The 14125-nt window shown below is 43.0% G+C and overlaps 1 protein-coding gene across 2 annotated transcripts; it reads right to left on the bottom strand.

Annotated features, from left to right (window-relative positions):
• Positions 1-330: 330 nt before the first annotated feature.
• On the bottom strand, positions 331-11550 carry LOC142587730 (iris-like). Of its 2 annotated transcripts, none has more exons than XM_075698932.1 (2): positions 11239-11550; positions 331-4145 (listed from the first exon to the last, which is right to left on the bottom strand). In XM_075698932.1, the coding sequence occupies exon 2, from the start codon at positions 4113-4115 to the stop codon at positions 2973-2975; it is 1143 nt and encodes a 380-aa protein (XP_075555047.1). In that variant the 5' UTR covers positions 4116-4145; positions 11239-11550; the 3' UTR covers positions 331-2972. The 2 variants fall into 2 exon arrangements, with proteins under 2 accessions (XP_075555047.1, XP_075555048.1); XM_075698933.1 differs by lacking the exon at positions 11239-11550 and adding an exon at positions 7051-7199.
• Between the last annotated feature and the right edge of the window lie 2575 nt (positions 11551-14125).

The raw sequence follows: 14125 nt of genomic DNA, 5'->3' as shown, positions 1-14125 counted from the left end.
GGCTGAACGCATTGAAGTACTTTTTCCGGCAAGGTATTTCAGAAATAGCCTATTTTCGCTTCGAATGCCTCTCTCCACTTCGGTAAAAAGTGGTCCAGAGCCTCTTTAAAGAAAACTCTTCAGCTTTAATTTCATTTACGAAAGAAGGAATTTCATATTTTCCGGTGCTATCTTTAACGTAACCCGTTCAAAAAATTTTCCGCACTCGGAGACTGAGGTTGCAAACGCAACCTTTCTTGTTGTGGGCAATGCAGTCTTGTAACGTGGTAGTAGCAGAGAGCCTGTAGGAGGGGGGTTCTTGGTGCAAATGCAACTAATCAGTGAAGAACACTTTTTTTTATTTTATTCACATTTACAATGCGTTCGAGCATGATATTACATGACGTTACAGAGATCTCTGTAGTGCAGTAGAAATTACTCTCCGCACAAATTCGGCAAGCTGGCGCACTGCTGAAATGTACCGCGGCAAGCAGAGTCGATCAGCACGCAAAGATGCACACACATTCGAAAGCACACATTAGATTTTCTCGCAACTAGGCCCACAAAAGCAGCAGTTCCCATTTCTCTTCCAGTGTTTCTGCCATCAATGCCATATTTGCTAAGTGTACGACATAAGAAGGTCTGCTTATTATATAGCTGATGTTATTTTCTCCTTAGCACATATTTAGGAGAGTCACAAAATATTTGGTGTGTTTTTAATGCCCCTTTGGCAAAAGGAAGGCAAGAAAAAGATGGCAGCATCATCACAAATGCGAGTACAGAACAATAGTATTTTAAATAACCAACAATATCTGAACACAATTCACTGTGCAAGGTCAGGGCACAATGAGACAAACATTGCTTTTATCTCATGTACTATAACTTGTGCTATCAGACAATCCTCATCCTGCTGCAAAAAAAAAAAGAAGTGGGTGCTCATTTCAGTAAAATTTGTTGCTGACATGACTATGTGTATCACATCTTTTCCAAGTATTCACTTTACTTGTAAGAACTACACATAACCGATATATGTTCTGACACTCTCGACAAGAAGCTTAAATTAGTCTTGTGTAATCTGTCAAGCTACTGGGAGTTTTTAATCAAAAGCTGGCAACACTGTTGTATATGTTGCTTATGCTACTGAATTTTACCACAGTTCAAATGTAATCAAACGGTGGATGCGCTTTGTGCCAAGAAGTTAGAAAATACCTGCATGTACTACAACACTGAGTGCTCATTGTCTGAAACCTTGAGGATATATATTTATAATTATTTTGCTCATGAGTCAGGCAAGCTTGCCATCAAATGTGGTGCTATGATGATGGCCACCTGGAAGGGCCACAAATGCACAATATTCGGCCCAAAACAAAAACACATATATTTATCCCTTTCTTTTAATCTGCTGTAGATGAGTTCTTCAATTTTCAATGACTAGGTATAATCTCTTGGCACATAAGAAACATTGGGATATAGTAGTGGAGTAGTACTGTACCTTATCCACTTAGTGTTAGCCTTTACAGTTCCCTTCAAGTTGGGTTATACTAGCCACCTTGCATTGTTATAATATACAGTGACACTTGGCATCACCGTAATAACACATGATGAATGGGACGGAGCCATGGTGATACAGCATTGTGTCAAAAATGTTGTTTCAATCAGTATTGTATAAGCTACATGCAGCCTGCAGCTCGTCCTGTCTGTTTCTAGTCTCTGTCTGTGTCACTTAGCGCTACAATCCAAGATTACGTTACCCTACCAACTCGCCCAACTTTCTATCCTTCTACAGCTTCGGTTGTTCATAAAAGATAATTCAGAGAGTAAGAGATATTCTCACTACTGTTATAGAGACCTCATCTGAACCTAGCAAACACCTTCCATATCTTCTTGACAAGATGCAACAAATAAGATTCAGGATAACCACAGCACCATTAGTAACATCACATACTCTATATTAAGACAAACCGCTTATGTTACCTCACCAATTTGTCAGTTACACTGATTAAATCGGATTAGTTCAAGCCAGAATGAAAAAGCAAGAAAGCACTAGATTCCCAGCAATACATTTGACAAGATTTCACACCTGTAGCAAATAGTGTTCGATTGCTACTTCATAGACACAGGATTGCCCTAATTGTTCTCTGTTATCAAAGTGCTCAAACGCTTTAGGAAGTCAAGTTATCTTAAGACACACTACACATGACTGCCCCTCCGGGAACTTGTTCATGTGAAGCATCTTTCACAGCACAATCTAAATAAACTTTTCAAAGAACAAGTTGGCTTGGTGCGAAGGGAATATGTTTTTTATTAGTGTAGTAAAGCGAGCACGGCAGTCCGCTTCATGTGTTCTGTGATGTTTCATACTTTGACGTAGTTTCTCCAGCTGCAGCAGTTGTAGTTATTATACGTTTTAACAATGACATCGACTTGTAACTTCAGAAATAGTGCGAGCGTATTTGACCATACAGCTCTGATTCACTCCCAGCCCTGAGCACACCCACTGACTTCATACTAAATAGTGGCAACAGGAACACATACTTTTTTGAAGGTGTAGTAAATTATATTCCCATCAATAACAAATGGTGCAGATATTTGGCGATATAAATTTGGTAATCAAGTACGAGTGACTATCCGCCATAGGTGCTGGCCTATGTCACCAGCTCATCATTCAACCATATTAAATATAGAAAGTAGCATCTCCTGGACGGTCAAAACCTTCAAGGAAGGTCACCGTTAAATGCTAAGCAATGAAGAGTTATTAGTACTAGAAAGTCTAATGCACAAAGCAACATTAGGTTCCCGCAACACCTATCAGCAAGTCATGGTATTCCCTACAGCTCACATTTAAAGAACATGTGAGCATCAAATTAATGCCTTTGTACTAGGTATGAGATGATAAAAGCACTTTTTTCTATTTTTTCCTATGCAGAAATAATTCAGCATAATGCGAATTTCTATAAAGGTAATCCTAAAGCTGAAGATAAATGCTTCACACCTCAGTCTGCACTAGGTATATCTCGCACTGAGCCAGCAAAAAGAATCATGTCTGGGTCATGACTTTTTATGAAAAACATGAAAGGGTGGTCAACAACAAAAGGGATTGTGCTAATGATACATTTTTTCTGTCTCTTTTTCACTATTCCCGTAGCAGCCGCCGCCTCTGTACCTTCTTCATTAACTTCCACAAAAGCCTTATGGAAGGCAGCCGAAACTACAAGGTCTTTTCTCCCATCTATCCCGGAGAGGTCAGCTCTATGCGAGAACAAGTCCTGTACACCCATTGACTGAAGCACGTGTTTTATATCCACACTCTGTTCAATCTTAAAACGTGGAAGACTCAGTTCAACAACAGCTGTTTCAAGTCCCCTTACAACGTCCAACCACTTCGGCAGAGTTAGTGCAGCCTCAAGCTGTGGCAGGCCATCCTCTTCATGAGGAAGAAGTATCACCATGGATGTCTTGCTGCCTTTGTACGGTATTTCAACGGCAGCGGCATTCAAATCGCCACATTCCACGTTTACCTTGAACTCTGCCTGCTTAAACATCATGTGAACTTCCTTTGCTGCTTCTTTTGAGGCGTGAAAATTCTTAAGAGCTGTTGCTTCAGCATTAAATTGCTTGTCCCACAGACCTTTGAAGTAAATGGCATTCACCAAAACAACCACAGAGTCAGAATCCAGCACACCAGAGGGAAGAAGGTCAACAATTTTTGATTTTGTAGCTTCTTTTACCCAAGAATTGATGGCAAGTCTTGCCGCTTCAGCCTCATTTTTGAAATCCACCGGCACCACAACACTATTATAAAACTTCTTCAATGTGTCAAGGTACTCTTCAAGAATGTCGTAAGTTCTTTCTGCATACAAACGATTTGCCACCTCCAGCACCACATCTGGTGAATAGGTTGAAACTCTGGCAAAGAATTCGGAGAACTGTGAGTGGATCAAGTTGTCTCTTGTATGCAGGACATTTGCGATTTCGTCGGCCGTGTGTTGTCTGGCTCCTGCAAGTGTCATTGACAATGCGGCTGCAATGCTGAATGGGGAGACGACTATGTTTTTCATTCCGCCGCTCTTTGCAAGTACCTGCTTGTAGAGGTCAACAGTGAATGCAGAAAGTGCCACAGTCAGGTCTGCAGACATGGCTGATGCTATGGTATTTTGGAAAGGCCCCTGTAAGGTACAAGCAGAGATATGTGCGCAGGCAATTATGAGCTGGAATGATTACAAGATGCAGATGACCATTCAGACCTATGAGAAATTAGACACATTGGAAAAAGTGTTAAGCTGGCTTTCTTGCATGGGTGGCTGCCTAAATTAATGTAGCACTGCTCATCATTGCAAAAACAATTGACTGTTAAATGAATTGCTTGTTTCATACTAAGTAGATTTGCGCACAACGCATGCACAGTGTTGAAATAAACATACGGCTGGCACAACAGGCTAGCACTGTTAGTGTCTGTGCAATAAGCCAAGGAAAAAGACATACGAGGGCATTATGTCAGCCTCTGCTCAAAAAAAATTTTTACACTTATGCAACTTCAGAGAAAAAAATTTGCAAGGATCCAGTGAATAACAACGGAATTGAACTAGGAACATCAATGGAACCATTTTGTCAAGGTTCGACCACTGTTATTCACTTCAAGCCTCCATCTTCGCAAACTTCTGTCGCGTTTGGAAATCTACTAGAAGAATGCGTTCCGCCTGGCCTTCCATGGGTGTGTCATTTAATGACTCTGCAACTCCTGAAACTCGGTAAATTTTGAAAAGTGAGGAGGAGACTTTACCTTTGTCTCGTGATCTTTTGAGCAGTGGAAACAACACATGATTGACAAGAAGCACTACGTTTCAGACATCAAGTGCAATGCTGTGAAGGCTAGAGAGACTTTTTGCAGTATCTGCATCCGTACTTAGAAATAGTTTGATGTTCTTGATAGCAATTGTGTGAAACTTTCCTTTATATAGGCTCAGTATTGAATGATACAATGAAAAGCAAAACATTGTTTTATGCGTTGAAGCACAAAAGTAAGTGGAACGCCAATGCATTTGTCCACAAAGTTCGGGAACTAATATGTCGAAACTGGTGTAATCCCGAGAATTCGTTCCAAGTGGATCTATCTTGCGAACACGACAGCTAGAATTTGTAAATTGCAATATGGACCATAAGGTTATTATTCACACATTTAATTAGTGGATTTTTGTTAATTAGTCGGTTATGCATTTTTTGCATGTCAGGCCTCTTGAACGCCTCATGAACTAGAATGGTGCCATCTGCCACAGGCAACCTTTAAAAATATTTGAAAGTGTTCTCTGAAACACCCTGTAAGTGCAGATTATGTAAACATAGATGCACAACTCCACCACTTTGTTTTTGCTTAAATATACAGCTGTTCACCATTGCAAAATATGGTTGTAAATTCACAAGCTCATTCATAAAGGCACAGCTTAGCCATTCCCATTTGTTCTACCATTCTTCTTTATCGTGTGTTCCAACTAAACAGTGTAGTTGCACACACCTTAGTTTTCCTAACATGACCACAGCTCACTATTAATTCATAGTGCAATGAACAGGGACGCGAAAGTAAGCGCCAACATGATTCTGGTTTTTCACTAATCGATGTGTTTCTCGTGGATATTCCTTTAGAGCGAAATGTTCTTCTGCAACGGCTAGTTAAGTCGGCCGATATACTTGGCATTGGTAGTCGGCCAACATCATGCAGGTCAATCCACTTTATACGTAGATTATATATCGACTGAGCTTAGAGTCAAAAGCTGGCAGCACCGCACTCTTCCTCCTCCTCTGTTTTCTGCACTGGATTGGCATGGCTCACTACGTACTTGCACTCGCATTTCCAAGCACAGATTCGCGTGCACCTGCTTTCTGCACTGGGCTTTTAACAGGTCGCTCGCTTCTCGTGCTAGAAGGTGTCAGCTAGCGCAGACGTGCTTTTTGCCATGCACTTAACATGTAAGTGCAGGCGCACATACAAATAAGTGTGTGCCTGCTTTTCGCACGGGGCTTTTAACAGGTCGTTAGCTGCTCGCGTGAAAGACTAGACAAGGTCTATCTAAATAGACCGCGAAGCTTCGGGCGAAAAGTGGTTCAGTACAAATTGTCACCGACATCAGCAAGGGTGGTTATGGGAGCAGCGATTGAAGCGCAACTATGTTTGGGAGGAACAAACATTGGGAAAGAAAAAAGCCTTTTTTAATTAAAGCGTGACACAGTTAGATTCGATCAACGAAAATAAAATTCCTGGTCAATTTTATATATTCTTGACAACTTCATAAATAGAAGTTTACTTAATTTTATTAGTAGTAGTAAATGGATTTCTTTTCAGCGCCCATCGTTACAGGGGGCATTGACGCCGCTATCACTCGCAATGGAATGCAGCTCTTGAAATGTGCAGAAAGGCGCGTTCATAAAGGTCACCTGTTGAAATACGCCCCCTAACAAGTTGTGCTTTTTTGCTTGTCGAAGTTTGTCTGAATTTGGTGACGCGGGTAGATTCATCGCTTCTTAACCTGTTCAGTCAAAAGCAGTGAGTTACGACCGCCAGATAATTGTTTAGTTTTCGTGCGACTGCGATAGTTGACAGGCTTGGCATCCAACAATAGGATCAGCACTCTATACCTAAAGCTTTCGTCGGCCTCCAAGGAAAGTATGTTCTGTGCAGGGGTGCGATTTCGACAATCGTATGGCTGGCCTTTTCCTGCATCGCTTTCCGCGCTGGATGCTCGAAATACCCATCAAGTTGATTAGCGGGGCATTTGAATATGTATAGCTCTAAAGGCAGTCCAACAAAAAAATTTTGCGCTTTTGAAAACAAAATAATGGCACTTATGTTTTTAATGAATATGGCGTCACATTATTTTTTCTTCTGCCGGAAGCAGTCCCTCCACATACAGATGACACAGCCCAATGAACCGTCGATGAACCGCCATGTTTAGAATGTATGGGCTCCTATGAAAGCTTCGCTACCAGGTATCAAGCAGTATACTATACTATCAAGCAGTATACTATACTATCAAGCAGTATCCAATCCAACCCAATCAAGCAGTATACTATACTATTTACCTTCGACTAAGTGCACGTCGGCAAGCGCAGAAGTGTTTTGCCGTGGCCTTACTGTGCATGTAAGCCCGCAGGAATGCCGGGAAACCACCGTGTAAGAACCTATTCTTACACCGTGCGGGAAACATACACGGCAAACGGACAAGAAACTATGCTCTCTTTTTCCTTTAATTTGTGACATACAGTCGCGTGCTTGCAAGACCCTTGTTTGTGGTCGAAGGGGTTCCAGGGCTGCGCGGTGGCTCTGACATGCAAAATAGCGGCTTAATAAATACCATTAATTGAAGCTAAGTTTAGATCTGGAACTTATCCTGAGTCTGAGCAGCCGTACACCAAGGGCACTGGTGTTGCAGGTCATATATATTGCACGTGACTGTATACCTTCACACTGGGTAACGCCGAGCGATGGCTTTTAACAACTCTGTGGTCCCCATCACGGGCACTCACACGCAACAAAAAAAAAAAAAGAAACGGGGAAAAAAACAGAAAGACCCGCCGTGGTTGCTTAGTGGCTATCGTGTTGGGCTCGAGGTCACAGGATCGAATCCCGGTCACATTTCGATGGGGGGCGAAATGCGAAAACATCCGTGTACTTAGATTTAGGTGCACGTTAAAGAACCCCAGGTGGTCCGAATTTCCGGAGTCCCCACTACGGCGTGCCTCATAATCAGATCGTGGTTTTGGCACGTGAAGCCCCATAATTTTTATTTAATATAAAGTTACTGGGAAAAAGTGAAGCGCCACCTTCTCAACGCAACTGCACTGCTGCTGGAGTCGCACCTGACATGGTTGTGGCGGCTGTCAATTAACGGCCATGCGCGACGCAAAAACTCTTTTCTGCGTTTTCTTGAAACCATCGCTCGGCGCTACCTAATGTGCAGGTACATCACAAAGTGAATGAAAAATAAAGTGTAGTTGCCTGTCCCTTTGCTTGTATGTTTCACGGCATTCCTGCGCGCTTACATGCACGGTAACCGCGCAGTAAAAAGCACGTCTGCGCTAGCGCGAGCAGCAAGCGACCTGTTGAAAGTCTTGTGCCAGAAGCAAAAGTGTATTCATCATCATCAGCCTAGTTACGCCCACTGCAGGGCAAAGGCCTCTCCCATACTTCTCCAACTACCCCGGTCATGTACTAATTGTGGCCATGTTGTCCCTGCAAACGTCTTAATGTCATCCGCCCACCTAACTTTCTGCCGCCCCCTGCTACGCATCCCTTCCCTTGGAATCCAGTCCGTAACCCTTAGTGACCATCGGTTATCTTCCCTCCTCATTACATGTCCGGCCCATGCCCATTTCTTTTTCTTGATTTCAACTAAGATGTCGTTTACCCGCGTTTGTTGCCTCACCCAATCTGCTCTTTTCTTATCCCTTAATGTCACACCCATCATTCTTCTTTCCATAGCTCGTTGCGTCGTCCTCAATTTCAGCAGAACCCTTTTCGTAAGTCTCCAGGTTTCTGCCCCATATGTGAGTACTGGTAACACACAGCTGTTATACACTTTCCTTTTGAGGGATAGTGGCATCCTGCTGTTCATGATTTGAGAATGCCTGCCAAACGCACCCCAGCCCATTCTTATTCTTCTGGTTATTTCAGTCTCATGATCCGGATCCGTGGTCACTACCTGCCCTAAGTAGATGTAGTCCCTTACCCCTTCCAGTGCTTCGCTACCTATCGTAAACTGCTGTTCTCTTCCGAGCCTGTTAAACATTACTTTAGTTTTCTGCAGATTAATTTTCAGACCCACCCTTCTGCTTTGCCTCTCCAGGTCAGTGAGCATGCATTGCAATTGGTCTCCTGAGTTACTAAGCAAGGCAATATCATCAGCGAATCACAAGTTGCTAAGGTATTCTCCATCAACTTTTATCCCCAATTCTTCCCACTCCAGGCCTCTGAATACCTCCTGTAAACATGCTGTGAATAGCATTGGAGATATCGTATCTCCCTGTCTGACGCCTTTCTTTATAGGGATTTTGTTGCTTTCTTTGTGGAGGACTACGGTGGCTGCGGAGCCGCTATAGATATCTTCCAGTATCTTTACATATGGCTCATCTACACCCTGATTCCGTAATGCCTCCATGACTGCTGAGGTTTCGACTGAATCAAACGCTTTCTCGTAATCAATGAAAGCTATATATAACGGTTGGTTATATTCTGCACATTTCTCTATCACTTGATTGATAGTGTGAATATGGTCTATTGTTGAGTAGCCTTTACGGAATCCTGCCTGGTCCTTTGGTTGACAGAAGTCTAAGGTGTTCCTGATTCTATTTGCGATTACCTTAGTAAATACTTTGTAGGCAACGGACAGTAAGCTGATCGGTCTATAATTTTTCAAGTCTTTGGCGTCCCCTTTCTTATGGATTAGGATTATGTTAGCGTTCTTCCAAGATTCCGGTACGCTCGAGGTTATGAGGCATTGCGTATACAGGGTGGCCAGTTTCTCTAGAACAATCTGACCACCATCCTTCAACAAATCTGCTGTTACCTGATCCTCCCCAGCTGCCTTCCCCCTTTGCATAGCTCCTAAGGCTTTCTTTACTTCTTCTGGCGTTACCTGTGGGATTTCGAATTCCTCTAGGCTATTCTCTCTTCCACTATCGTCGTGGGTGCCACTGGTACTATATAAATCTCTATAGAACTCCTCAGCCACTTGAACTATCTCATCCATATTAGTAACGATATTGCCGGCTTTGTCTCTTAACGCACACATCTGATTCTTGCCTATTCCTAGTTTCTTCTTCACGGTTTTTAGGCTTCCTCCGTTCCTGAGAGCCTGTTCAATTCTATCCATATTATAGTTCCTGATGTCCGCTGTCTTACGCTTGTTGATTAACTTAGAAAGTTCTGCCAGTTCTATTCTAGCTGTAGGGTTAGAGGCTTTCATACATTGGCGTTTCTTGATCAGATCTTTCGTCTCCTGCGATAGCTTACTGGTTTCCTGTCTAACGGAGTTACCACCGACTTCTATTGCGCACTCCTTAATGGTTCCCATGAGATAGTCGTTCATTGCTTCAACACTAAGGTCCTCTTCCTGAGTTAAAGCCGAATACCTGTTCTGTAGCTTGATCCCGAATTCCTCTAGTTTCCCTCTTACCGCTAACTCATTGATTGGCTTCTTGTGTACCAGTTTCTTCCGTTCCCTCCTCAAGTCGAGGCTAATTCGAGTTCTTACCATCCTATGGTCACTGCAGCGTACCTTGCCGAGTACGTCTACATCTTGTATGATGCCAGGGTTCGCGCAGAGTATGAAGTCGATTTCATTTCTAGTCTCACCATTCGGGCTCCTCCACGTCCACTTTCGACTAACCCGCTTGCGGAAAAAGGTGTTCATTATCCGCATATTATTCTGTTCTGCAAACTCTACTAATAATTCTCCTCTGCTATTCCTAGAGCCTATGCCATATTCCCCCACTGACTTGTCTCCAGCCTGCTTCTTGCCTACCCTGGCATTGAAGTCGCCCATCAGTATAGTGTATTTTGTTTTGACTTTACCCATCGCCGATTCCACGTCTTCATAAAAGCTTTCGACTTCCTGGTCATCATGACTGCATGTAGGGGCATAGACTTGTACCACCTTCAATTTGTACCTCTTATTAAGTTTCACAACAAGACCTGCCACCCTCTCGTTAATGCTATAGAATTCCTGTATGTTCCCAGCTATTTCCTTATTAATCAGGAATCCGACTCCTAGTTCTCGTCTCTCCGCTAAGCCCCTGTAACACAGTACATGCCCGCTTTTTAGCACTGTATATGCTTCTTTTGTCCTCCTAACCTCACTGAGCCCTATTATATCCCATTTACTACCCTCTAATTCCTCCAATAACACTGCTAGACTCGCCTCACTAGATAGCGTTCTAACGTTAAACGTTGCCAGGTTCAGATTCCAATGGCGGCCTGTCCGGAGTGTATTAGCGCACACCAATATATGCTCGGACGCTCGGAAATGCGAGCGCAAGCACGTAGCGAGCCGCGCCAATCCAATGCAGAAGACAGAGGAGGAGTGGGAGCACAATGCCGCCAACTTATGACACCAAGCTCAGCGTTACCTACGCGGATAGCAATCAAGCAGTATACTACAGCGCAAAATGATTCCATGTGCTAATAGCAGCACAAACTGTCAGTGCCACAAACACGCCTCATACGTGACTGCAGACGATTGTGAGACACCGATATCGGCGCGGATCACTCACCGTGTGCAGCTGTCACAGGCTATATCGCCGTACGTATCGACCCTATCGTTGCAAGGCAGTGTGCGATCGACTAAACGGTAAACTAAACCGTGCGTGGTGTTTACGGCACGGATTTGCTCCGTATACTAATTCTTTGCTCGTATGCGGCTGTCAGCTGCTGTCACTGAAACTTTGTGGCAAGGCTCCCGATACACCGATCGTGTTGATGCCAGCTAGGGAATATGCACAGGGATAAATGCGCTTCAAGGCTAGGGAATAAGCTACGCGCGGAAGAGCCAAATTCGTTTCGCTAGCGCTGTTTAATCTGCGCCCGCCGTTTGTTTACCAAGCACACCTTCCTTTGCCTATGAAAGAATCGTGAATTGAGCGCCGCAAAAGCACACGATCACAGATATATGACAGGATATATAACGACAGGATGAGCCCTAGCGTGTTTTCTCGTAACTGCACACAGCAAGCTGGTTAAACTGTTCACCCCTAAAACAAAGCTTGTGTATGTTTTGTGCAATAAGACGCGTTTGATCACGACCTAAAACCTGTACGTATAATTTAGGTTCATAGGAATATTTGAAAGCAGCACACAGTCTCTTAATTAGGAAGAGCACGCATATATTACATTCAACGGCTTCTTTTTCTTATATTTCTTTTTTCCTGATATATGCCACCGGATGCTCTGGATTATAATAATATAGCATGAAACTTTGGACAGCAAATTAACAAATGCCAGTGAGCGCACCTTTGCACTGCGTGGTAAAACTACACAGCACGTACAAATGAAATCACATATATAATGTCCGCTCGCAGGTATCTGGCACATGCACAGACATCTTAGTAGAATATATGCATATGATTCTTTGATTTTATTAACTTTTTTTCTTTTCACATATACTACCAATTCGTGGACTGGTGATTACATATGTACTGCTATGTATGTGCACTGTACACTACTGTACACTATACAGAATCCTTGACTGTATATACATGTGTTGTACTCTGCACATATGCGTCTCATCACTAGAGAGAATGGGACTGTAGGCAAAATGCCATTTTTTCCTTGGAACTAAGTATATTTTAGAGGCACCTTCATCATGCCTATAAATGCATATTTTAATGTTAGTGCCTATACTGAATTTTCAGAGCCTAAAAATGCCTGTTTCCGTGTTTTGCCATTGCATTGATCATTTTATTCATATCATCATAAAGCCTGGAAAAGTTGGCTGAGGGCAGCCTATTATTACCACAGATACTTTGCTGGCGTAAAGGCTGTTACGAGCAGCTTAGCAAGAGATTCAGAGCATTTCCGTGGGAGGGGTTCCAACTGATCAACGCGATGATCAATAAATGTACTTGAAGCCTGAAGGTGATTTAGCATACTTGTCCCCTCACTTCACCCCCCCCCATTTTTAGCCTACATCACCGAGAAACATACCTTAATAGAGCACGTTGCTGGCATACTTCGTTCATTCTTGCATCAATTAACAATTGTGGGTAACAGTATGGACTTGCTTGCACGCGAGCAGATGGAAGCATTTCATATCAGAAAGAATGAGAACGCATGTATCAGTGGCGCCTGTGTATTGCTGCGCAGCAATGAACAAATGTTTTTAGAAAGAATGCTACAATTTGTTTTTTCGTTTACTTTGAAAGCTTTGCAAGATTACGACGACAACTGTGGCCTATCATGTGTGGTGCAATCTGTGAACCTTCCTTGTTCCTATATACTGCATGCACGCTGTATGCTTCAAATAAACTTCAGTTAGCAGAATTAAGCCCTGTGTCGTTTTTGCTGTTCCAGCTGTCTATGGTGCGCGCTTCTGTTAATTCATGCAACCATCTACACACTCGAATGTTTGGGTGCAACTTGGACCCAAAATGTGGAGCTCATTTTGAATGTTCAGGAAAGCTTCATCACCACCCCAATGGAATTGTTGCTGATAGAGTTCGAAACTTCAATCTGTCTCGGACCAAAATCCTGTGTTTTTGGTACTGAAAGATTAAAGGTTCTGGCTCGCAAACATGCTGCAATTCCGGAAGGCATGGAATCATTGAATGTTCCTAGCTACAAGTATGGGCCAGTAACTTCGGTGGATATTGGGCATTGCTTTTCTGCATACAAATACATACTCAACAAAATAGGCACTACATGAAACCTGAAAATCTTGAAATGTTGCTTGTTTGTCACCGATTTAACAACTTTTCTCATGGCACGTAGCTACGCTGGATTTCTGACAAATCTTTTTTAACATACAGAACTTGCTTCATTCTGTTTTATTGAGAAAATACAGTAAAATTAATTGACTCGAAGTGAACTGTCTTCTTTAAAAAATTTCAATTTATTCTCAGGTGCACAGCAGAAGTTCTTGCTACTGAGCCTATACATACCTAAAGGAAAGCATTTGGTGCCTACATATGCCTTAGATGACAGCTTTAGTGCCTCTTACAGGTACCCAAAGCTAGGCATTTTAGAGCCTAAACATCTGGTCTCTACTCATCACCATTCTTCCTTCAACAAGAGAAAAAGCAAGAAGCAAAAATTTAGCGAGGTCAACAAGACAGTTGTCTACCGCCATCTCATAACGCTCTGATGCGAGAGCAAGCCATAATATGGCTCCAAACAAATGCATATCCACATTTGAGTCTCTACCACGCCATACACCCTGCACTGTATTCCTGTAAATACCCACACTGCGATCAATGCGTAACGCTTAAGCACGTGGTATGGGCTTGCACAAGCACAACATAGCTCACACCCATAACACACCTCACCACATGGCAATGGGAGGCAGCGCTGTCCAGCTCAACCTGGTCAACCGAGCAAGAAGGGCAGCTAAGGCTGCTGGACTCCTGAACTGAGGGCACTACCCACTGCATAGCGGAAGAGCTACCT

Source organism: Dermacentor variabilis, chromosome 7 (assembly GCF_050947875.1).
Source record: "Dermacentor variabilis isolate Ectoservices chromosome 7, ASM5094787v1, whole genome shotgun sequence".
Taxonomy (NCBI): Eukaryota; Metazoa; Arthropoda; class Arachnida; order Ixodida; family Ixodidae; genus Dermacentor; species Dermacentor variabilis.
Note: the sequence above shows the minus strand (reverse complement) of the source record. Positions and strands in the feature narration are given on the sequence as shown.

Bases quoted from the DNA above. Each gene is read 5' to 3' on its own strand.
- LOC142587730 (XM_075698932.1), bottom strand. From the start codon at position 4,115: ATGTCTGCAGACCTGACTGTGGCACTTTCTGCATTCACTGTTGACCTC.